Below are 21,461 nucleotides of genomic sequence, written 5' to 3'. Positions count from 1 at the left end.
ATCATTCCCCATTCGTTTCCTGCAGGTCTTATTGGACTATCGACACGAGAGTATAGTTTCTCTATTAGCGTTGAATTAATTTTTCTCGTTCCTGTCCGTGGCCGCTCAGATGTCGAATGACGATACAAAATCAATATTATCCATGCAAGAGTTGGATCCATCTCCAGTGGACGAGGGCTTTCCTGATATCCATTATGAGACTCATGCAGATAAGTATGAGCCTCCAACTGGGCGCAGTTTGGGATGGTCTCCGCTAGGTCTTCGCAGCCTGAATTGGGATTCCTGGTGTAGGTTGAAATTTGAAATAATTATGGTCAAAACAACTACTAATAAAAATGTTAGTATCGGCTCTACAGAGGTATTCCACGTACTCATTCTCGTTCTTCGCGGCGATTCACTTTGCGAACACCGCGCTCATTCCGATAGCGCTCACAGCGACTCGTTCGACTCTAGAAAGCAATAGCTTTCTCCTCCTTACAAGGCCAATTTATCAATCTCCTTCGCTTGAGCATGCCATTTTGACTGTGCCCGTACTGACACATATTGCGTCTGGGATTGCCCTGCGAAATATCCGCTCTTCGCGTCGCGCGCGACTCTATGGGGCTGAAACAAGAGATCAGAGGTACACGCTCAGCTTTTGGCCCCGGATGAGCTTACAAGCACGCTTAGGATATATGCTTGCCCCACTTCTCGCTACTCATGTCCTCGTCAATCGGGTTGTGCCAGTTATGATTGACGGCGGAAGCTCGAGCGTCAGTTTGAGCTTTGTCGCTCACGGAATTGCGCGCAACCGTGTATTCTGGGTCACGTACTATCATATCCTTGTCTTCGTTGGAGTATACCACATTCTAGGGGGGGTCGCGTCTTTTATGGGCTGGAGGGTTACAACGGCTCGGAAAACTCGAGGTAGCAAGAAGGGCACCTTGGAAGGCGACCTTGGACATACCGTAAGTGATCAGCACGTGAAGAGACGGAAACGAATGTGGTGGAATTTCAACAAGATTGCTACTCTAGGAGCATGTGTATGGCTTGCTGGTGCGCTGTGGGTAATTGGCAATGGCGGGAAAGGTACTGGCTGGGAAGCCAAAGGTTGGAATGAAATATATAGCCATGTGCCTGTAATTGGGAGCTGGCTATAGGCGGATATACGATTCGACTGTAGATATAACATAGTAGGTAATGATAAACGTAATGCTAATGCTGACGAAAGACATTTTTGGTTTGTCGCTAACTGTAGACGACACCCTAAGATCTTGCAGTGGAGTCTGGTCATGTTCAAGCAGAGACGGATACAAAATAATGAGTATGGTTGTCAGGCTGCAAAACTGCACGCCGACCATGGTCTATATACCTAACATCGGATAAGAGAACAAGCCTTGTACCCTGTAGTCTACTGCGCACATACTCCATTTCGATGCGGAGTTCGATGGTAGTGTCTTGGCACTTGGCAGTCCAGGCCGTGCGCGGATCTCGGGGAATTTTTTTGCAACTCGCGGCTGTAAAGATGCTTTGAGCTCCATGGATAGTGCTAGCAGCTGTGCCTTGTCTATCCGGGCTTCATGAAGCATACCTGGAAGATACACCACGCCCTCAGCACCTGGTCTACATTCAGATCTCCGAATATCAGATTTGCGCAATTCGTGAACCCTCATACCGCACGCTCTCGATTCCATTCAAACCAATACACCCTCTCCGGACGCATCATGTCTTCCAATGAAGTGACTTCTCCAACCAATGGCTCATTGGGAGAGTTGGTGCAGCATGGAGGCAAATCGTACCGCATTATCAAGGAAGGACGAGCATACATACTGAAGCCACCTGCCGAAACCGCAGCTACGCAAGCAACAAGGAGGGATCTCAAGCCTGAAGACAAGGACCAAACTGTCTTCTACAATCCAATTCAGCAGTTCAACCGCGACCTGACAGTTCTCGCTATTCGCGTTTATGGGGAGCATGTCATGGCGAAGCATAAGCAGACGAATGAGAAGCGTAAACGTAGGCCCCAGGGGAGCGCAGGCGGGAAGACCAAGAAGAGGAAGCGAGAAGAGGAGGATCTGCCGACTGTCACTATGGCTGCCGATGCCAACGGAACCGAAGGACCCGAGCAAGCTCTTGTCCAAGCGGACCCTCCACCGTTTACTATCCTAGACGCTTTATCCGCGTCTGGTCTTCGTGCTCTTCGATACGCATCCGAAATCCCATTCGTCACCCGCGTTGTTGCGAACGACCTTTCGAGCTCCGCGATTCAATCAATGGAACTTAACATTGAGTATAATGGGCTTGAGAAGCTGGTTCAACCTAATACCGGCGATGCGCGCATCTATATGTATAGTCGGCAAAAGCCAGCTACCAAGTCCGAGAGGAGAGATGACGTTGGCAAATTTGATGTCATCGATTTGGACCCCTACGGCAGCGCTGCCCCGTTCATAGATGCAGCTGTCCAAGGAATCAAGGACGAGGGACTCCTTTGCATTACTTGCACTGATGCAGGTGTGTGGGCTTCAAATGGTTATCCCGAGAAGTCGTTCGCCTTGTACGGCGGCATTCCAATGAAAGGATTGCATTCTCACGAGGGTGGATTGCGCTTAATCTTGAATAGCGTTGCACTCGCAGCTGGAAAATATGGACTCGCGATCGAACCCCTTCTCTCTCTATCAATTGACTTTTACGCTCGACTCTTTGTCCGTATTCATCGATCACCAGCGCAGGCCAAGTTCATGTCGGGCAACACGATGCTTGTCTATAACTGTGATTCAGGCTGCGGGGCATGGACCACCCAGCCGTTGACTCAAACTCGACAGAAGCTCGATAAAAAAGGAAACCCGTTCTATCATTTTGGGCTTGCACAGGCGCCAACCGGGAATCAAAAGTGTGAGCATTGCGGAATGAAGACTCATCTGTCCGGCCCAATGTGGGCTGGACCCCTTCACAGCTCGGACTTCATCCAAAAGATACTCGATCTGCTCCCACAAGTTGACAGAGATGTTTATCAGACCCTAGACAGGGTCGAAGGCATGTTGACTACCGCGCTCGAAGAAGATCTGAGTCTGCAAATCTTGCCAGAAAATGATCAAGTCCAATCGGCAACAGACGACGAGTCAACTCCTCCCACGTCTAGGGACTCTGCACACATCATTCCCAGGACAGATCCCGCTCTTCGCGAGCCTCATCCTTTCTACTTCGGTCTCGCTAGCATATCGAAGGTCATACACACAACCACTGTTCCCTACTACGAATTTCTCGGTGCCCTTCGCCACCTCGGCTACCGGTGTACTCGCAGTCACACCAAACCGAACACAGTCCGCACCGACGCTCCATGGACCGTAATCTGGGAGGTCATGCGTGAGTGGGCGCGTCAGAAAGCACCCATCAAAGAGGGGTCTATTAGGCCTGGGACTGCAGCTGCCGGCATCATGGCTAAAAGCCGGGAGAAACTCAATCAAACTGATCCGCAATTGGTGGAGTTGAGAAAGGATCTCATTACTGCCGCCGAGGCTGGGAAGGACGTATCGGATCTTATCACTAAAGTCGAGGCTGCATTGTATCGTTCACGGTCACGAACAATACCGGGCGAAGCTTTTTCGAATCCTGGGTCTGCAGTAAAGGAAGAGTCTCAAGTCAGTCACCTGGACGAAAGTCCTGCGCTCAATCTGGGTTGCTCTAAGCTTGATGTAGTTTTTGACGAGTCTCTGGGGCGACAAACACGGCGCCGGAAGCGGCTTGTTAGGTACCAGGTAAATCCGAGAGCGAACTGGGGTCCATTAGGTCGAGCCTCTGGGGGTTCGTAGATAACTTTCGTACAGTCTCTTCAATTTCTTGAACAAAAATGGATCGGCTTTCGTTTCTAGTCAACTCATCGACTTCGCAATCAAAGAAGTATTCCAATGATGTATATCGATCATATTGTCCTCGCTCAACAGCTCCTATTCACTAGAGTGTAGCCACTTAACTTGGACGAAGGCTCTCATACAAAATATGCTAAGCATGTCACTAGTACAAATGATCTTATATACCACCTCTGGCCTGCAGATCGTCAAAATCTCCACTCGTCGAAGTCGCGTAGGAAAAGCAAATTCCTTCCAGAAGCTGTATTTTGTTTACAGACACTACAGAGAGCCCTCAAGAAATCAGGCGTTTGATGTTGTAAAGTGTAGTGTCAGTGATCTGAGCATGAACGAAAAGACAAAATCAAAGTTTTAATTGCTTGCCCACGCATTGACGAACACCAGAAGACGCTAATGTACAAATTATCATAAGCCCTTTCCCATCAGCAGGGACGTCAACGTCTCTCTTGGACTGGATGAACTCCGTGAACTCCGCGTAACCCTGCATCGCTTATCTAAATTAATACGCCGACCGCACCCTAATGACTTCAGGTCCCTCAAGGTCCTTCTCCGTCTTTCCGGCATCTCTAGAAGATTTATCGCCGACGCCAGGGTCAATAAAGATTCCCAGCTCCATCGACCCTCTGCAACGTCGGTAGCTAAACGATCTTCCTGAGAGAACCTCTCACGCGCCGCCAGCTGCAATGCCCTGCCCGTCGCATCGCGAAGTGGACGCGCCATGGCTGGGTTGCAAGCTAGCAGCCTTGCAAGAAGTTGGATCCGGAAGACCGTTGGGCTGCTCGAGGTCTTCGAGGGTGATAGGCTCGGTGTCAAAATCAACCATAGAATCAAATGAAAATGCCGATAAATCTCCTGAGTCGAGAACGTCAAACGCGAACCCGTCTTCAAGGAGTGAAGAATTTGTGTTAACGGATGAATCACCGTGGAATAAGCGGTGGAAGTCATCGTCAGAAAGAGGAGCTGTAACGTTATGTGTAGGCTCATGTTTGATGCTGGCTTCAAGGTCGAAGAGTGACAAGGCACTTCCATCTCCTTCGAGTCCGCCGACTGACACTGCAGGTCACACAACATCACTGCAGGATGTTGTGTCAGGTCGGAGGACTCAGCCAGAGAGGAAGGCTTAAGAGTGGGCGAGTATTCGGTAACAGATGGAGTCGGGAAGGGAATGCGGTCGAGAGAGACCTCGTCGCCCTCCTGTTTAAATAGAGTCGGTGTGAGAGTTGGCGATACTGACGCCGGAGAGCTGGCTCTCGGGGTGCTGTGACGGGAACCCCGGACCTCTGCTGAGAGTTGAGCAACTTGTTGGCTTAGTCGGTTGTTCTCAGCTTCCATCTGCGCGAGGCGTTGAAGAAGAAACTGGTTTTGTTGTTCCATGTCAATCTTTTCGTTTTCCAGCTTTTCCATCTCGAGTCTCTTACGCTCGCGAGACGTCTGTGCAGCTGCGCGGTTGCGAAGGACTCGCTCGATCCGGCGTTGCTCCTTTTCGTCTTCTGTTTTGGCCCGCTTTCTGTACGCTGTTAGAAATTGACAGTCAACGTCAAGTTGCGACATACCTTGGGGGTAAATTTGTTTTGGGAATTGGCAGCTCCTGTCCCCATGAGCGCCGCTTTCGATTTTGTGTAGTTCCTGGCTTCTTCTCCTCTGACTTGGTTCCGGCCTCCATACCCTCAGCCTGGAGGGATGTGTCGGCTGGGGAGACAGTGAGCACGGGAACCTCCATCGATGGGGAAGAGGGTAAAGAGTCTGAGAGTGTGTTCTCCATTTCTACTGGCGACACCGTTTTGAGGCCAAATGCAACAGTAAGATTTGCGATGATTGTCAGATGGTGTTGACAGAGTTGTCTTGCCTAGGTCATTCAAGACAAAGGCCACGGTGTCATAGCGGATCTGGAGCCCAGGGCCACAATCCCGACCAGTGAGAGTGTTGGGGCACAGGTACCAGAGTGACAAGTGCGGGGAGACTCTGAAAAGGACAGATTGTTCATAAAAAAGTTGGTGCTGCTGAGAGACTGAGATGGGAAATGGCTGGCTCTTTGAATTTAAAGGACACGTTGGTCATAAGGGGCAGACCTCCTTTCAGCAAGGGGCGGAGTGATACTTCCGGAATACCGAGGTTCCGTCGTTGTCCACAAATCAGACTGCGATACTCCGTAATCATTGACAGGATTGTATTGTACCGGTAATCAATGGGGTATGCCCAACTTAATCTGCGACACGCAGTGGAACTCTGTCGTTGCACATTGAGGCGCAGTAATGAGGTTGATTTGCTTTCAGAAATCATGATCCAGAAACTGGAAGGAGAGGCAGATAAAAACCAGTCAGATGTGGGTTTGTATAGTACTCCGTATAGCCCAGAACTCACGAACCGTGAAGATCATTGGCGATTTTGTTGCTGTATTCCGGCCAGCAGAATAATAATACCTACTCCGTACCGCCAAATCCACACGAGCCTGCATAATCTATTTTTGGTGGACCGTGGGCCGGAGGGGGTGGGACTCGGGAGGTACAGTATCTCGGTGGGATTGTCGGTTCACTACTTGCTGGGGGCTGGGCCAAACTCAGAACCTCGAATACCAAGTTTACAAAATTTCTCCGATCCTTGTTTAGTTCGGTATTGATACTTCTTCTTCGTCACCATAGCAGGTCTCATTTCCCGGCTTGCTTGATCAAAATTGTCCGTTTTCACTGACTGTTATAGTACACCTTTCTGGTGTAAAAAAAAAGGTCAAGTACCGTTAGACCGCCCTAGGCCTACCAGGAGTCCACCACTCCTTAACCAATCTCTGCGGAACCTTCGGGGGATCTTGATAGCAACCATTTGCGCTGTGGATATAGGAGGAAGGTTTGGAGTTAAAGTGATCATTCGACTTCTCTTCTCCTAGAAGCTGTAGATGGGCCCCTTCCCCTCCTTTTCTCGAGTCACCTTGATATGTACGTATGGGCGGAGTGAAAGTGCAGAGTCCTTGTAACTACGGAGCATAACAGCCGGAAATGACTGCTCACTTTTAATGTTCTAGAATGCAGTGTTCGGCGACTAAGGCATCTTGAAATTGGGAATATAGTTCTATGCAAATCATGAAGCATCAAGTAAGTCCTCAAGTAACGCCACCCATCCGGGCTCAAGAACAAGCATGAGCCTCACAATACATTGGGAGAATCGTCTTGAGAGTCAAAGGTTATAACGTGGTATCCATGGTATCATCTCCAGCATCCTGTCTTTCCGGATCGGGCGCGACAATACCCCTTCCTCTGCCCGCTAGCAGCTCACGCCGGACTTCAGGTCCAATATCCTTATGTCCGCGAACCAGAAGCAAGTCTAGGAGAGCTTCTCGTTGATCCTCGGTAATATCATTTCGGTAACGCTGGGCAAAGACCAGGAGTGATTGATGCCAGAGGACGGGGAGTTTGTATGCCTTTGACGATCCGTCCGTCATTGGATCCTCCTCTTCCGCAGCGCGGAACCGCAGAAAATGGAATACAAGAGCATCGATGACCTTGTATGGGAGGGCGTACTTCTTTTCTAAAAAGACTCGGATGAACGTGTTGACCGCACCGGTGCTTTCCAATGACCTCATGGACTGTTCAGCAGCAAGGTCACACATGCGAAGCAATGCCGCTGCTGAATGCAGAACAGGGATGGAGACGCGCGCGATGACAGAAGAGACGATGTGAGCTTCGCGCAACGTGCAAGTTCCACTCGAAACCAAGGGAAATAGCAACCCCTTGAAGAAACATGCCGGCTTGTAGAGGGCTTTCTTCATTGAGTTGTAGGTGTGAACATTGAGTTTCTTATGTTCATAGATTTCTTCGCGCACACGTTCAAGCAAGACTGTTGAGATATACTCTTGCGCAATGGCCGGCTTGTGAGATATAAATAGTCTAGTTCCAGCGTATATAGCGTTGGCCGTCCATGACTCGGGCCGGGTGATTGAAAGAAGCGTTTGCCAATTCGGAACGGTAGGAAGAATTTTGAAAGGTTTCGGCAGAGGTCCAGACTTATAACGAGAAAGGATCATCCCAACCCTAATCATTGTCAGCAGCCACCCAAAATTGGGTTGACGACACTCACTTCTCGTATACTTCGACAGCCTTTGCAGGTATTTGAACCGCATCTTCCGGCAGGCCTCCGCCTTGAATTGTAGGACCAGCGTTTCCAGCCTGCTTTGCTTCATGTTCCGCGATCTTCTCTAGAATGAGGTCTGCGAGGTTCGTGGTCTGCCCGCCAGACTCCGGTCCGCTGGGGTTGAATATCGGATCCTCATCGCCTCGAGGAACAAACTTGTGAAACATATCAAGATCATTCGGGTCAACCTCCTACAGAAATTAGGACCGTTCAGACTTGCGGGCCTCAGCCACATACCACTTCCTCAATCTCTTCCTCATCGTCCCACTGATCCTCGTTGAACTTGCCTTCGTCGTCCGAAAAAACATCTTCATCTTCAAATCGTGATTCAAAATCAAATGCCGTTTTTGCTGGCTCCGGAATCTCTCCCCGCGCGGCTTTTTGTTCGGCAGCATCCTCGTCGGCAAGCTCTTGTCCAATTTGTAAAATTTTGCGGGATGTTTTCGCATCGACAAAACGCTCTGCATCCTCCTGCTCCCCATCTGCTTGCGACTTGCGCTTGTTCTTCTTGGTGGGGGCCGTTCGCAGGTGACCTGTACCGATAATATCCTCAGCGAGAGGGTTGTGTCGACGGGCAGCGGCGGCAGCCCGCGAGGACGTCGCTTTGGGCATGGTGGCTTTCAGCGTATAGAGTGGTGATACTGAGCCAGCGCAGTACTCTGCCAGAAAATGACCAAGCCGGAGAGTGATGAGCTTCCTTCCTCAATCGAAGCTGCAAGTTGTGTGTAAATTTGTAGATCATGTAATCAGAAACTTTTTTGAGTGGCCTCGTTATCGGTTCACCGCCTATGGGGCCCCTCCATACAGACTGCATATCGGTGACTGATACCGGATCCCTTGCTTTTTTTGCCAGATGATTCTCCCAGCCGCCTAAGCTATTTGTACCGCTTTCTAAAGGGTTTGACAGCTACAATCTGCTTGGTTGCACTGATCTGAATCTTTCAATTGAGTTGTATAATCCTTTCTACCTTTGTAACTTCATTTGACTCCCCACCATCATTCTAACTACTTGCCAATTCAGGCTTCACAGCATACATTACTGGTACAGCTTCGGCAAGTGGCCCTTGCCGTGAGGACGTCTCAGCTACGTTCGCATCACTTTATCTGCTATCAGACGTTTTGTGTTTTCGGCACCATCTGATAGACGGGTTACAATCCTTCGCTTTTGCTTTCGGCTTCGGCCGCCGCGCGGACGGTACAGCCGTACACCTGTCTTGCAACGAGCTTCCGACTATGGCATCCACTCACACGGCCGGATCCCCCGCGCCGTCGTCCAGCATCAATTCCCCTGTCATACATCCATTAACAGTGCCTATTTCAAATGCCTCTCTACTAGACGGTAACGCCAGGTCTTCCCCAGCGCCGCCTAGCGCCCCCTCTGGCCAACTTGACAGCGCGCGGTCCAAACGCAACAAACGAGATAGCCGTAAGAAGAGGGAGGCCAAAGGTTTGGACCAAGAGAATGCGCCTCCGAAAAAGAAAACAGTTGCTGTACACAATACTGCTGTCCCCAGCTCTGAGCTCGGCATCCTCAGACCTATTGCAGTCGGCGAACCTAGGCGCTCGGATCTCCTACCTCCTCAACCTCGACAGCTGAATTTTGCGGTGCGCAAGATGTCCGGTGTCATTGGCCAGAGTTGGGATTTCTATGAGGTCGTTGATAAACTAACCAACAAGAACGGCTTCCGGTATAGCTATGCTATTGCAGACGCGGATTTCACACACATCAAATATCGCCAGACTGATGTTCCTCCCTACCACGCTCGATTTAGCTTCGAGGATTCTCCAGCTGCAATTTTATTCTCCAAGGATGCCCTTGCAGTTACAACTAACGATCCATGGCATACGGCACGTGCTAATGTATGCGCACGAGAAGGGACTTACTATTATGAAGCTCGCATTGTCAGCGGTGTCAACACCAGTTGCGCGTCACGAGGTCATGTGCGTCTTGGTTTCGCTCGGCGAGAAGCAGATCTTGATGTCAATGTAGGGGTTGATTGTTACGGTTATGGGATTCGTGATGTGAATGGCGAAGTCGTCAACCGCATGCGGTGCGAATATTTCTTCCCAAAAGGTGAATCGATACGCGAAGGCGATGTCATTGGCATGCTCATCACCCTTCCGCCGCTTTCATTACATAGAAAAATTGTTGAAGGCACATATGATCCAGGCACGGACACTTCCAGTCTCGGACCTGCTTCCGCTATCAACATTATCCGTGACCGCATACCTTTTCACTACAAGAATGATTTCTGTTGGCAACAGTCCAATGTCTTCCCTACCAAACAGTTGCGCGACTACGCTTTCAATCTCAAAGAAATACCAGCATTCGGCCCACCGTCTCCCATGAACGGAGAAGATCCATCATTACGTACATTACCTGGCTCGAGCATCACAATATACAAAAACGGCGTCAAAATGGGGACGCCGTTCAAGGAACTGTATGCCTTTCTCCCACCCGCTAGCAGGCTGGCAAACGGCACCAACAACCTTGGGCTCGGAGAGCGTGAGAATGCGGATGACGGTATGGTCGGGTACTACCCGGCTGTTAGCTGCTACGGAGGTGGTGCTGTTGAATGTCGCTTCCAAGCGCCCTGGTGGTTTGGTCCACCGTCTGAAACAGACAACGGCACGCCAGTCGCGGGGATAGGGGAGCGCTTCGACGAGCAAATCGTCGAAGATGTTTTGGCAGATATTGTAGACGAGGTGGAAGCAATGCTTGTCTGGGGCGGCATTGATGGCAACGTCGTCAGTAATGCCGAGATGGACGCCCCTGGCGCTGGGGCTGTTGGAGGCACGGACATTCTCAAAGGTGGTGTCGGCGCTGCTTATGATCCTGCCACTACCCTGTCTACTGCTCCTGCAGAAAGCAACGGAGGGGTTGGCGCTGCAAACATCAAACGCGCAGACCAAGATGCAGGCCAGATTACTCTTGAAGAAAATATGAATCTCGGCGCGGCCTGCATCCCGAACCCCGACGTGCCCGTACCGCCGGAACCGGATGACACGCATATGAATGGAGTTTGATGTGTGGCAGTATTCTGGGCCTAGGTTTTTGCCTAGATCAGATCTCTCCAAGTGTCACCGCAGCGGCCGTCATCTAGCCAAGCTCCATGATGATAAATTGTCAATGATTCAGCCCCGAGGTCGTTGTGTTCAACTGTCAAAACCTCACACCGAAATCATGTGCTGGGCTTAAGTTGGAGTCATTGATGCTGAGCACTCAGTTGTGATACCGAGGAGGCACTGTCAATTATTCCATATAGTACAGATTTCACAGCCCATATCCCTCCAACATTTCTCCGACTTTCAACACAAGTTCATCATCACCATACTGTCCAATTATTTGAATACCAACCAAGTCCGCACTTTCTTCACGATTACCATGAATTGGGACAGAAATAGCCGGAAGACCGGCCAAACTAGCAGGCACCGTGAACACATCATTTATATAGGCATCCAAAGGTGATCTTGCCGTGGTGGCTTCCGAGGGTGGTGGTGGTGGTGACGGTGCAGTTGGACAGATAAGAACATCGACCCCGGCTTCAGAATCAACCTTTGGCGATTCGGCAGCCAGCGGGTGGGTGGCACTAAAAACGGCGTCGAAATCACGCCGAACGAGACGCCGGATGCGCTGTGCTTGAATAAAGTAGTTGTCGATAGCCTGGGCGCTCAGACTGAATGCACCTAACATGATTCTTCTCTTGACCTCTGGGCCAAATCCTGCGCCTCTAGTCTTCGCATATAAATAACCCCCTGAGTGTTTCTCTTCGTTGTCCTCCACTCGAGTGCCATACCTAATGCCGTCGTATTTTGCCAGGTTTGAAGATGCTTCGGCAGGGGCAAGTATATAGTACGCCGACAGAGCATGTTTAGTCATGGGCAGCGATACAGGTTTAACGGTGTGTCCCTGCTGACTTAACTTCTCCAGAGAGCGGTACCATGCTTGTCGCACGCTGGGGGAGAGTTCAGAGATGTTATACTCGAGCGGAACACCGATCCGGAGAGGTGATGATTTGAGGCGGGAGGAAAGATGAGGCGAGCTCAAATTCGAGAGTACCCTGGACCTTGATAACGGCGAGAGGCTAGTCGGATCGTGGGGGTCGTGCTTATTAAGGACATCTATACGATTAGCGTCGGCCAAGGAAATCCGCGGTGTCTACATACCAAAGACATCTCGAGCCACTGACGTTTGCTTGGCCAGGATACCAACCGTGTCCAATGAGTTTGCATATGCCACCACGCCCCATCTAGATAATAACCCGTACGAAGGCTTGAAGCCAACAGTCCCCGTATACGCGGCAGGAAGGCGAATCGATCCCCCAGTGTCCGTTCCTAGAGACCTGGTCGCCACATATTAGAACTATTCTACAGCAATTTGGGAGAACCTACGCATAGCACTGTTCCGTGGCAACTGCAACTGCGCTGCCACCAGAACTTCCACCCGCGGAGAGATGATCGCGTGCATTGTTGACACGGCCAAAGTGCGAATGGACGGAATGAGATCCCATACCAAACTCGTCTAAATTAGTCTTTCCGGCGACGATGGCCCCGGCATCTTCTAATTGTTGAACGACCGTCGCATTGAATGGACTCGTAAATGTCTCTAGTGTTTTCGAGGCGCACGTCGTGGGAAAATCGCGTGTGCATATATTATCTTTAAATGCGATCAATCGACCGTCCAACCTGGATTTGGGTTGCCCTTCTCTGATTAGTATAGAGCTTAGATATCAGGAGATGACAGCCCGCACCTTGTTTCGCCCGATGATCCGCATCTTTCGCCTGTATGTGCCACCGTCCGGATTGGCGGCGCAGAGGGTTCACGAAGGCATTCAGCGCAATATGAGAGCTCTGATTAGTGACATATTTCTCAGCTTCCAGCAGGAGTGACATTTAGGCCGCTAGAGCGTTTGTCGCAAGTCCCCAAGGATATCGACGAACGTCGCGAAGGAAGACAATCAGGCCGAGTTCCGCGGGTGGGCCGTGCTACGGCCATGTCTCGCATTATACCCGTACTACTCCGTACTATCGTTGCGCTACCTACCCATGTACATTAAGTTAGGGATCTTGAATGGATACTGTCAATAATACTTATGGATATAGTATTGGCATGGGTATTAAGACGGCTCTAGCATATATTTGCTGATATCTTGGTGTGTAGTTATGCATGGTAATATATATAGGTATAGTACGAAGTACTTTAATAGCTTGCATGAAATAACCACACAGTACCAGGTTATCGCAAGCATACATTTCCAGCTAGGCCATGGAAAGTATTGAATATTGCACCCCATAAGACTAACTCCAAGTTTCTACTCTATATACCACTCTGAGGTTAGAAGCTACGGAAAGCTATGAAGCTCCGTCGGCCCGAGGACAAGAAAACGACGTCATGCTATCTGGAAATCTTCTTACCCCGAGCTTGCTCAGTTTCACTTTCTTGCTCTTGACACACTCACCAAAACTTTTCTGACATCAACCAATATGTTCTCACGCTGCGTCGTGCAACCCGTGGCAGCTTCGTCGCCGATACAGATTTTGAAAACGCGCATCCCGTTCTCTCCCATCTCGACCGCCGCGCGCCATTGTCGGAGCTCAGTGCTGAATCTGCAGGCTGACGGTCGGAGATACATCTCGGCATACGGATATACACAAGCGAAAGCGCTGGTCTACTCTAGATATGGGGAGCCAAAAGACGTTCTGAAGTAAGTGAATCCTGCCCTTATTATGGACGGGTGCTGAAGGCCCCTCTCGCAGGCTTCACAAGCATTCAGTTTCCGCCCCAAATGGAACGCAGGTCAACCTCCGTCTTATTGCCGCGCCGCTGAACCCCGCAGATGTAAACCAGATTCAAGGTGTATACCCAAGCAAGCCTCCCTTTGAGACGACCCTTGGCACACAAGAGCCCTCTGCTATTGGCGGGAACGAGGGTGCGTTCGAGGTCATTGGGATTGGGTCCGATGTCAAAAATCTGGAAAAGGGTGACTGGGTCATCATGAAGCGTACGGGACAGGGTACATGGCGCACACACGCGCAGATGGACGAATCGCAATTGATCAAGATTGAGGATCAGACAGGACTCAGTCCGTTGCAAGTCAGCACCGTTAGTGTGAACCCTGTTACCGCATATCGGATGATAAAGGACTTTTGCGACTGGGACTGGATGCGCGCAGGGGAGGAATGGCTCATACAGAACGGCGCAAACAGTGGCGTCGGTCGTGCTGCTATCCAGCTCGGGAGAGAGTGGGGCATCAAGACAATCAATGTTGTCCGCGAACGCAAGACCCCAGAAGAGACCGAGACCTTGAAACAGGAGCTGAAAGATCTAGGGGCCAATATAGTGGTTACCGATGCTGAGCTGCTCTCTGGCGAATTCAAGAACATCGTCAAGGAAGTCACCAAGCAAGGCAAGGAACCAATTCGGTTGGCTCTGAATTGCGTTGGAGGAAAAAATGCCACTGCCCTGGCGAAGGTTCTGGCGCCAGGCTCACATATGGTGACGTATGGCGCGATGTCAAAGCAACCTGTCGCTCTACCTTCTGGACTTCTGATCTTCAAGAACCTGGTGTTTGATGGTTTCTGGGTGAGCAGATGGGGTGACAAAAACCCGCAACTCAAAGAAAGCACAATCAAAGATATCCTGCAATTAACTCGAGCAGGAAAATTTAAGGATATCCCCGTGGAAGAAGCTAAATGGAGCTGGGAAACCGAAGGCTCCGAACTTGCAGCAGCTGTGCAGGGAACTCTCAGTGGATACAGGGGCGGAAAGGGTCTGCTCAAGTTCGAAGGAGACGATTAGAGTTAACGTTGTGAAGTTTTATTCAAAATAGAGGCTGTACTATATGCCAGGATGTAACGGTATTGGTGGTCTAACAGTTATCAAGTATCATCGAACACACCAACAAACAACAAGAGTAGCTACTCTACATAGAGCACCCCCAATTAGCCGTTATCCAAGCCACAAGAACATCTGTTAATGAAGTGGAGGGCATGTAAATATCGCTTTCGTGAGGAACATCAATACCTAGCCCAAGTTGACTAGCTGCCAAGGCCACATAAGGCTCTATAAAATCAATGTAGACAAGGTCCACGGTTTCTAGTGTAGCAAAGCCCCCATTAGGTGCCAAGGCGCCTATGCAGTTCGGCACGTCGTAGAAGGCAATCGTTGAGTGGATCGTATCATCACCATCCGTGCCCAGATCATCTGTCGTGGTGTATCCGGGTATAATATCATACCGAGTACCAAGTTGACTAGACATCGGACTTTGATCTGCAGAAATATCAAAAATTGAATCCTCACGATTCTTAGTGGGGTCAACGCCATAGTCGCGTGCAGATTGCTCCGGAGGTGCAAGAGTCCAGGGCAAGAATCCAGTTGCAGCTTCGGGGGTTGCCAAAATCCGTGGCTGCTCGTTCAACAAGTCCAGAACCTGCAGTGCTTGCGCGTAGCCAACATCCTTCAAGTAACGGAAGCCGCTGGTAAATGGCGAGACCATATATGCCGAGTCCCGAGTAAATTGCCCCTCAAAAAGGTCGAACCGAATGGCGCCAGTGTTCAGGATAGCGAAGGCTGGCTTCCCTCGGCGGGATTCGTGACCCAGCATATCTGGGAGTACCGCTTGCTGCAACCAGGCGTATATGCTATCTGTAGCGGTATACGGAGTTCGCGACATCCATAAGGTTTTCGGTATGCAGCCATATATTTCGTCTAGCTTGAGTGCACTTCGAGATTCTTGGATAAGACGAGATACATTGCGTCCACTCTCTGTCGGAAACGCAGCCTCAACGAGACGGGTGTGATGATGAAACGAAAAGAGATTGTTATCGATATACATTCGCTCGAAGGTTACCGACTCGGGCCTTGACTGATTGCGTTCGGTAGAAAGACCATCGAGTGACACGAATCCAATGGTTTCCATGAAACGGCCGCTGGCAAGACCGACGGCTTTTGGATCGTACCAATGGCAGTCACGGATGTGAAGATGACCACCGAAAAACTGAATAGGCGTGTCCGGATGATTAGCCCTGATCGCGTTGAAGACAGCGCTATACTCTTTCGACCGAAGTGGAACATGGCCTATTACCAAGAAAAGATCTACCTCCTGGTCCTTGAGGACTTGTTGAAACCAAGTCTCCTCCACCGTTTCCTCCACTGGTTGAACGATTGTGTTGTTAGAGTTCATTGTAAAGTCAAAAAGGAAACCAAAGGCGACAACTCGCACGCCCTGGTTTTTTGTGGTGAATTTCCTAGACCGAGGGCCCAATGCTATTAATTCCCCAGTTTCAGGTTCATAAATATCAATGTTAGAGGCTAGATAATGCCCATGGAAATTGGGTACGGTAGTTTGGAGTTCGGCTTCAGCCGTGGTCTTTTTATACAGCTCGTGGTTTCCAGGCGACAACACATCAATCGGTTGATGGCGTATGATCTCAGAAGTGTATACACCCTTGGGATCCGATGAGTCGTAAAGGCCATTGCCTTCTACTCTATCACCGGTGTCAATTAGAAGCAGATCACGCCCATCAGCTTCGGCTATCTCACGCATGCGAGTAGCAAAGGACACATAATCGCCCCAGTCTGCAGAGTACGACGGTCTACATAGTTAGCTCGAGTTGTAAAGGAAGATGAATGCTCATACTCCGAGAGATGGCCTGCCAACCAACCGTGGGTGTCTGTAGTATGAAGAAAGTTGAGTTGACCCCATTTTAGTTCACGCAGTGGCGCTGGGACAGGGCTAGGAGCTGAGGGCTGAACTGCTTGAACTGCTGAGAGCAATGGAAGTATAACGAAGTACTTCAGACCGGAAGCCATTGTCGCTGATCACAACAAGCAACGAGGTAGGGTGTGTTGATCAAGATGTCAGACGGCTATGAGGTCAGTCATGTCCAACAGCCCAAGAGAGCTTGTGTTATCTGGGCTAACTGATCCCTCTCAAGGACTCCGTGCAGGTGAGTGGAGCAGTTCAATGTGATACATTAGTAGAAATGGGCATGACGCGTGATGTGCTTTGCAGACATATTAGAGCGTCCATTCAATGACCATATGACATGGATTTGGGGGCCTTGAGGGTTCAGATTCAATTATTTCTTTGCAAATAAGCTCCAGCACATTCTCGCATAATACTGTATGGAGTGACTCCCATTCTCAGCTGGCCATTCGTGCTCTCTAGATTGCATGTCTATCTTCGGAGAAAGAGATTCACCGGTCCGTTATCAGAGACAAAGTGGACACGGAAGAAGTCGCCGGTGAGCCCGATCTTAGTCAGCGTTCTCCCAACACTCCGCTGAAGAGCTCTCACCAAAAAATCGCATCTCGACGAGATCAGTAGCTTGGTTCCTTCTTTTGGCTGTTCTCCTTCAATTTGCATTGTCTGGCTGTGGAGATTTATTTTGAACATCGTACTCAGGAAATCTGCCACTGTTCAGCCCAGCCATGGCTTCTCCCCGTCTCTTCCGACCAGCAGCTCGCCTGCTTTCTTCGCGCCTCTCCGCGACTCGTCCTGCCTTCCCCCAGACTGCATGCACACCTTCAATCCTGCGCTTCCGCGGCTATGCCACAGAAAACGGTACCAAGGAGGTCACCGTCCGAGATGCCCTGAACGAAGCCCTTGCGGAGGAACTGGAGCGCAACCAAAAGACGTTCATCCTGGGTGAGGAGGTCGCACAGTACAATGGAGCGTATGTCTTCACCTGAAAACATCATCAATTGCAATCGCCGGCGCATATTGACGTTTAGCGGACAACAGTTACAAGGTCACCAGGGGTCTGTTGGACCGCTTTGGTCCCAAGCGGGTCATCGACACACCCATCACGGAAGCAGGCTTTTGCGGTCTGGCAGTCGGAGCTGCTCTAGCTGGACTGCACCCCATTGTAAGCCGTCAACCTAACTTCTGGAGGCTTGGCTAACAGGAGTTTCGCATACAGTGCGAATTTATGACCTTCAACTTCGCCATGCAGGCTATTGATCAGATTATCAACTCTGCAGCCAAGACACACTACATGTCTGGCGGTATCCAGCCTTGCAACGTTACCTTCCGCGGCCCCAATGGTTTCGCCGCTGGTGTCGCAGCGCAGCACTCTCAGGACTACTCTGCCTGGTACGGCAGTATTCCTGGCCTGAAGGTCGTTGCGCCCTGGAGCGCTGAGGATGCGAAGGGTCTGTTGAAGGCCGCCATCCGCGATCCCAACCCCGTCGTTGTTCTTGAGAACGAGTATGCATTTTACGAACTTTGAGGAGAGTCAAGGCTAATCGTGTTCAGGCTTCTCTACGGCCAAGCCTTCCCCATGTCCGAGGCTGCACAAAAGGACGATTTCGTCCTTCCTATTGGCAAGGCCAAGATCGAGCGTCCCGGCAAGGACCTGACCATCGTTTCCCTCTCGCGCTGCGTCGGACAATCCCTCAACGCTGCTGCTGATTTGAAGCAGAAGTACGGTGTCGAGGCCGAAGTCATCAACCTTCGTTCCGTTAAGCCTCTTGATGTCGAGACGATCATCCAGTCTCTCAAGAAGACTGGACGTTTGATGTGCGTCGAGTCCGGATTCCCCATGTTCGGTGTTTCTTCCGAAATCCTTGCTCTTTCCATGGAATACGGTTTCGACTACCTGACGGCCCCTGCTGTCCGTGTTACTGGTGCTGAGGTGCCTACACCTTACGCTGTCGGACTGGAAACTATGAGCTTTCCCCAGGAGGACACCATCGTTGGCCAGGCTGCCAAGCTTCTCCGGCTATAAATTTGTCGTTTCTGAGCAATTAGGCGGGGTGTGCGTGGCGTAGTTAATCTTCGCGCCGTATTTTGTCGTTGCGGATTCTTTCAGCTTGAACCGGTTTATGATTTCTGTACTATTACCTTAAAGCATCATTTAGACCAAAATCCTGAGCATACCACCACAACTTTTGCGCTGTTTTCCATGGAAAATGGCCGTGGACTGACCGACAGCGTAAATAAAAGATATTCGAAACAGACTTCGTGACCTGGCACACATTACCATATACTCATCGGAAACGAAGTCGACTTATTATACGTCAGTAACCGCCTGGCAGTCAGAAATACAACATGCCTAGGAAGCCTGAACGCGAGTTTGACCGACACATTTAGAAAAGCAATCCGTTGGCTTACGCGGATCATAGTATCCATCACCAACAGTGTCAGTCAAATACTCTTCGTCCGTGTCACTCTCCCCTTGTTCTTGTCGAAGTCTAATGGGCTTGTCGGGTTTGACCTGAGCTGCATCACCGCCACCACCATCGGCAACTAAAGTATTATCACCATCAACAACATCGTCATCATCGCCTAGCACATTCTTTCTCATAGGGGCCGGAGGAGTAGCTGGACCCTTGACAGTGGTAAAGGAGCTCTTGAAGCCCCCCTTCTTGAAACCCCCACCGCCTCCGCTGCTTCCTATACCAGAAGCGGTCGCCGCATCAAGGACTCTCAAACCAGCTTCCGCGTCGGCCTTTTTCTCAGCCCGTCTAGCCTTTTCTGCTGCATTTGGGTCTCGTGATAGCTGCTTGAGGTCTTGAAGGCGCTTGCGATGTTGGTGGTCGTAAGACCCGATGTGGGCTTCATACTCTGGGTGCCGCGAGTAGGACTTGTTGCAAAGGGTGCAAGTAAAGGAACTTAATGCTGAGCGGGCTGATTCCGTCTGCGACAACAAAGAGGATTAGCTAACGCGCGCAAGATCCAGTAGTGAATGATTTGTCGCACCTTAGGAGCCGGGTTAGTAAAGCCTCGCTGCAAAAATTAGTTAGTCAGACAGCTAGTCCGGTACAAATGCGAGCGAAACACTGACCGGCCCCATTTCCTGCTGTTAACTGCAATGTAGCTTATAGGGTTGTTAGATGATAAATCGGATGATCCGCATGTTCGCCAGGGTGGAGGCTGTTCTGCCACCTGGAGCCACCGCCCAAACTCCCCTTGTACGGGATAGAAGTGTCTTTGTCACAAGCAAAAGCCGAGATAACTAGTCAGTGGAACAATGCTCAGTAGAATTTCATGCATGAGAAGAGTTGCTGACTGGCGCCTCGCTGGGGCTCGGAATGACGTTGCCACACAAGGCCCCTCCGATCCGTTCTAGAATCGCTCTCCTTTCCAACCCAACCATCTGAACCCCGATAATCCCCATGTCAGCCTGGAGCTTTGCGTTGCCTCTATATGTTAATAAATATTAACTAGCATACGCCATGGTTCGAAAGGATCCCATTTTTGAAGCTCGCACTAATGTCAAAGTGAGTCTTGCGGAATGAACCTCTGACTGCCGCCCCCCCTCGCTTCAAGGAATTGACAAGATTGTCAAACAGCTACATTCAAATCGTCTCAAGAAGGAGGCCGCACGAGCCGAGGCGACATTCAAGTCCGAGAAAGCAAAAGCCGACAAGGCGATGAAAAATCGCGAATTCCAAATTGCCCGGATCCACGCTTCCTCTGCCGTACGCGAGAAACGTCGACAGGTCACCTTGAAAGCAGAAGCGGCTCGTGCAGACGTTATCATAAATGAGCTGAAGGCCGCGCAGAGCACTCGAGATACGTCAAGGACCCTTGCATTAGCCTCACGAGGATTAGATGCCGCATCTAAGAGCGTCAACCTTGAGACTCTGGTTTCCCACGCAAATAACTTTCTCGCACGCTCCGAGGATTTCAAAATTGCCAGTAGTGCCATTGAAGATGTGGCACAGGGTGTTTCTATGCAAGAGTACGGGGCTGAGGGCGAAGCAGATGTTGATCGCCTGATGGAACAGCTTGCCGACGATGCGGGTGTTGACATGCGACTTGCCTTGGAACAGGACTCTGCGCCCAAAGAGGACATGAAGGAGCAGACGAAGGTTGATGCAGATGTTGAGGATGGCCTAGGTGCTAGATTGCGAGCCCTGCGGGCCGCTAACTGAGACTGCTTTTTGTGGTCAGCTTGCCTAACGCGTTATGCTGTTGTTGACATTTTAATTCCTGGCGAATCATAAAGAAGCACGCAATGATTCTGTGTTCCATTTATTATAAACCACCTTGTATGTACCTGCGTTTTCGGAATCCCGTTGCGCATTTAATATCTATTTCAGCTTCCTGGATATTACCGGCTTATTGCAGTCTTGGTTCGATGTTGTTGTAGTTTAGGGCAATGAATAGAGGAGGCTGTTTGTCGGCTGTTAATTGAGGCTTATATTTGCTTGTACTGCTACACATTTTGAGAAGCAGCCGGGCTAGCTCAATCGGCAGAGCGTGAGACTCTTAATCTCAAGGTTGGGGGTTCGACCCCCCCGTTCGGCTTGTGTTATTTTTTACTTTTTCGGTTTCCTATAATATCCCCCTCTCATGGTGGCTTTTGCGATAAGGCTGCGGTGTCTTGGTCTTAATGTATTACAACAGTTGCAGGCTAGAGCTGCTAGTGAGTCACTTGGCCCTTTAGCTAATCAGAACAAGAGATTTGGCGATGTCAAGGGTATACCGTGCGTGCTGATTGGATCAATTTCCTCATCCAGCCTTCGGCCTAGGTTTCCAATCT

General features: G+C 50.2%; 10 protein-coding genes and 1 non-coding gene across 11 annotated transcripts; 6 read left to right on the top strand and 5 right to left on the bottom strand.

The window, feature by feature from the left end:
* Positions 1 to 109: 109 nt before the first annotated feature.
* BDW74DRAFT_168642 (uncharacterized protein) lies at positions 110 to 3,788 on the top strand (the record flags this gene model as incomplete). The annotated part of the gene is made up of 3 exons (XM_073726874.1): positions 110 to 287; positions 343 to 1,118; positions 1,752 to 3,788. The coding sequence occupies 3 exons, from the start codon at positions 110 to 112 to the stop codon at positions 3,786 to 3,788; spliced, it is 2,991 nt and encodes a 996-aa protein (XP_073582969.1).
* A 437-nt stretch (positions 3,789 to 4,225) lies between these two features.
* hacA (transcription factor HAC1) lies at positions 4,226 to 5,863 on the bottom strand. Its single transcript, XM_073732547.1, has 2 exons — positions 5,399 to 5,863; positions 4,226 to 5,352 (listed from the first exon to the last, which is right to left on the bottom strand). Exons 1-2 carry the CDS (start codon positions 5,605 to 5,607, stop codon positions 4,251 to 4,253), a joined length of 1,311 nt encoding a protein of 436 aa, XP_073582968.1. The 5' UTR covers positions 5,608 to 5,863; the 3' UTR covers positions 4,226 to 4,250.
* A 1,007-nt stretch (positions 5,864 to 6,870) lies between these two features.
* On the bottom strand, positions 6,871 to 8,679 carry BDW74DRAFT_155353 (snoRNA-binding rRNA-processing protein ENP1). Its single transcript, XM_073724813.1, has 3 exons — positions 8,205 to 8,679; positions 7,914 to 8,158; positions 6,871 to 7,867 (listed from the first exon to the last, which is right to left on the bottom strand). Exons 1-3 carry the CDS (start codon positions 8,577 to 8,579, stop codon positions 7,021 to 7,023), a joined length of 1,467 nt encoding a protein of 488 aa, XP_073582967.1. The 5' UTR covers positions 8,580 to 8,679; the 3' UTR covers positions 6,871 to 7,020.
* A 397-nt stretch (positions 8,680 to 9,076) lies between these two features.
* Positions 9,077 to 11,117, top strand: BDW74DRAFT_33492 (SPRY domain-containing protein). Its single transcript, XM_073732544.1, has one exon. The coding sequence runs from the start codon at positions 9,201 to 9,203 to the stop codon at positions 10,992 to 10,994; it is 1,794 nt and encodes a 597-aa protein (XP_073582966.1). The 5' UTR covers positions 9,077 to 9,200; the 3' UTR covers positions 10,995 to 11,117.
* On the bottom strand, positions 11,118 to 12,909 carry BDW74DRAFT_33499 (glutamyl-tRNA(Gln) amidotransferase subunit HER2). The gene is made up of 4 exons (XM_073732545.1): positions 12,719 to 12,909; positions 12,360 to 12,669; positions 12,135 to 12,310; positions 11,118 to 12,089 (listed from the first exon to the last, which is right to left on the bottom strand). Exons 1-4 carry the CDS (start codon positions 12,858 to 12,860, stop codon positions 11,242 to 11,244), a joined length of 1,476 nt encoding a protein of 491 aa, XP_073582965.1. The 5' UTR covers positions 12,861 to 12,909; the 3' UTR covers positions 11,118 to 11,241.
* Positions 12,910 to 13,451: 542 nt separating this feature from the next.
* BDW74DRAFT_168637 (enoyl-[acyl-carrier-protein] reductase) lies at positions 13,452 to 14,766 on the top strand (the record flags this gene model as incomplete). Its single annotated transcript, XM_073726873.1, has 2 exons — positions 13,452 to 13,672; positions 13,725 to 14,766. The coding sequence occupies 2 exons, from the start codon at positions 13,452 to 13,454 to the stop codon at positions 14,764 to 14,766; spliced, it is 1,263 nt and encodes a 420-aa protein (XP_073582964.1).
* A 62-nt stretch (positions 14,767 to 14,828) lies between these two features.
* BDW74DRAFT_33426 (metallophosphoesterase family protein) lies at positions 14,829 to 17,285 on the bottom strand. Its single transcript, XM_073732542.1, has 2 exons — positions 16,607 to 17,285; positions 14,829 to 16,562 (listed from the first exon to the last, which is right to left on the bottom strand). Exons 1-2 carry the CDS (start codon positions 16,777 to 16,779, stop codon positions 14,891 to 14,893), a joined length of 1,845 nt encoding a protein of 614 aa, XP_073582963.1. The 5' UTR covers positions 16,780 to 17,285; the 3' UTR covers positions 14,829 to 14,890.
* Position 17,286: 1 nt separating this feature from the next.
* Positions 17,287 to 18,862, top strand: BDW74DRAFT_33432 (pyruvate dehydrogenase (acetyl-transferring) subunit E1 beta). Its single transcript, XM_073732543.1, has 4 exons — positions 17,287 to 17,645; positions 17,714 to 17,837; positions 17,892 to 18,178; positions 18,227 to 18,862. Exons 1-4 carry the CDS (start codon positions 17,401 to 17,403, stop codon positions 18,696 to 18,698), a joined length of 1,128 nt encoding a protein of 375 aa, XP_073582962.1. The 5' UTR covers positions 17,287 to 17,400; the 3' UTR covers positions 18,699 to 18,862.
* BDW74DRAFT_33423 (putative C2H2 finger domain protein) lies at positions 18,862 to 19,989 on the bottom strand. The gene is made up of 3 exons (XM_073732541.1): positions 19,758 to 19,989; positions 19,673 to 19,699; positions 18,862 to 19,610 (listed from the first exon to the last, which is right to left on the bottom strand). Exons 1-3 carry the CDS (start codon positions 19,764 to 19,766, stop codon positions 19,026 to 19,028), a joined length of 621 nt encoding a protein of 206 aa, XP_073582961.1. The 5' UTR covers positions 19,767 to 19,989; the 3' UTR covers positions 18,862 to 19,025.
* Positions 19,990 to 20,148: 159 nt separating this feature from the next.
* On the top strand, positions 20,149 to 20,850 carry BDW74DRAFT_168633 (putative SNF7 family protein Fti1/Did2; the record flags this gene model as incomplete). Its single annotated transcript, XM_073726872.1, has 2 exons — positions 20,149 to 20,193; positions 20,266 to 20,850. The coding sequence occupies 2 exons, from the start codon at positions 20,149 to 20,151 to the stop codon at positions 20,848 to 20,850; spliced, it is 630 nt and encodes a 209-aa protein (XP_073582960.1).
* Positions 20,851 to 21,153: 303 nt separating this feature from the next.
* Positions 21,154 to 21,226, top strand: BDW74DRAFT_t146. The gene has a single exon. It is a non-coding gene; the product is annotated as a tRNA-Lys (tRNA).
* The last annotated feature ends 235 nt before the right edge of the window (positions 21,227 to 21,461 follow it).

This window comes from Aspergillus multicolor, assembly GCF_047715735.1.
Source record: "Aspergillus multicolor strain CBS 133.54 unplaced genomic scaffold BDW74scaffold_16, whole genome shotgun sequence".
Taxonomy (NCBI): Eukaryota; Fungi; Ascomycota; class Eurotiomycetes; order Eurotiales; family Aspergillaceae; genus Aspergillus; species Aspergillus multicolor.
Note: the sequence above shows the minus strand (reverse complement) of the source record. Positions and strands in the feature narration are given on the sequence as shown.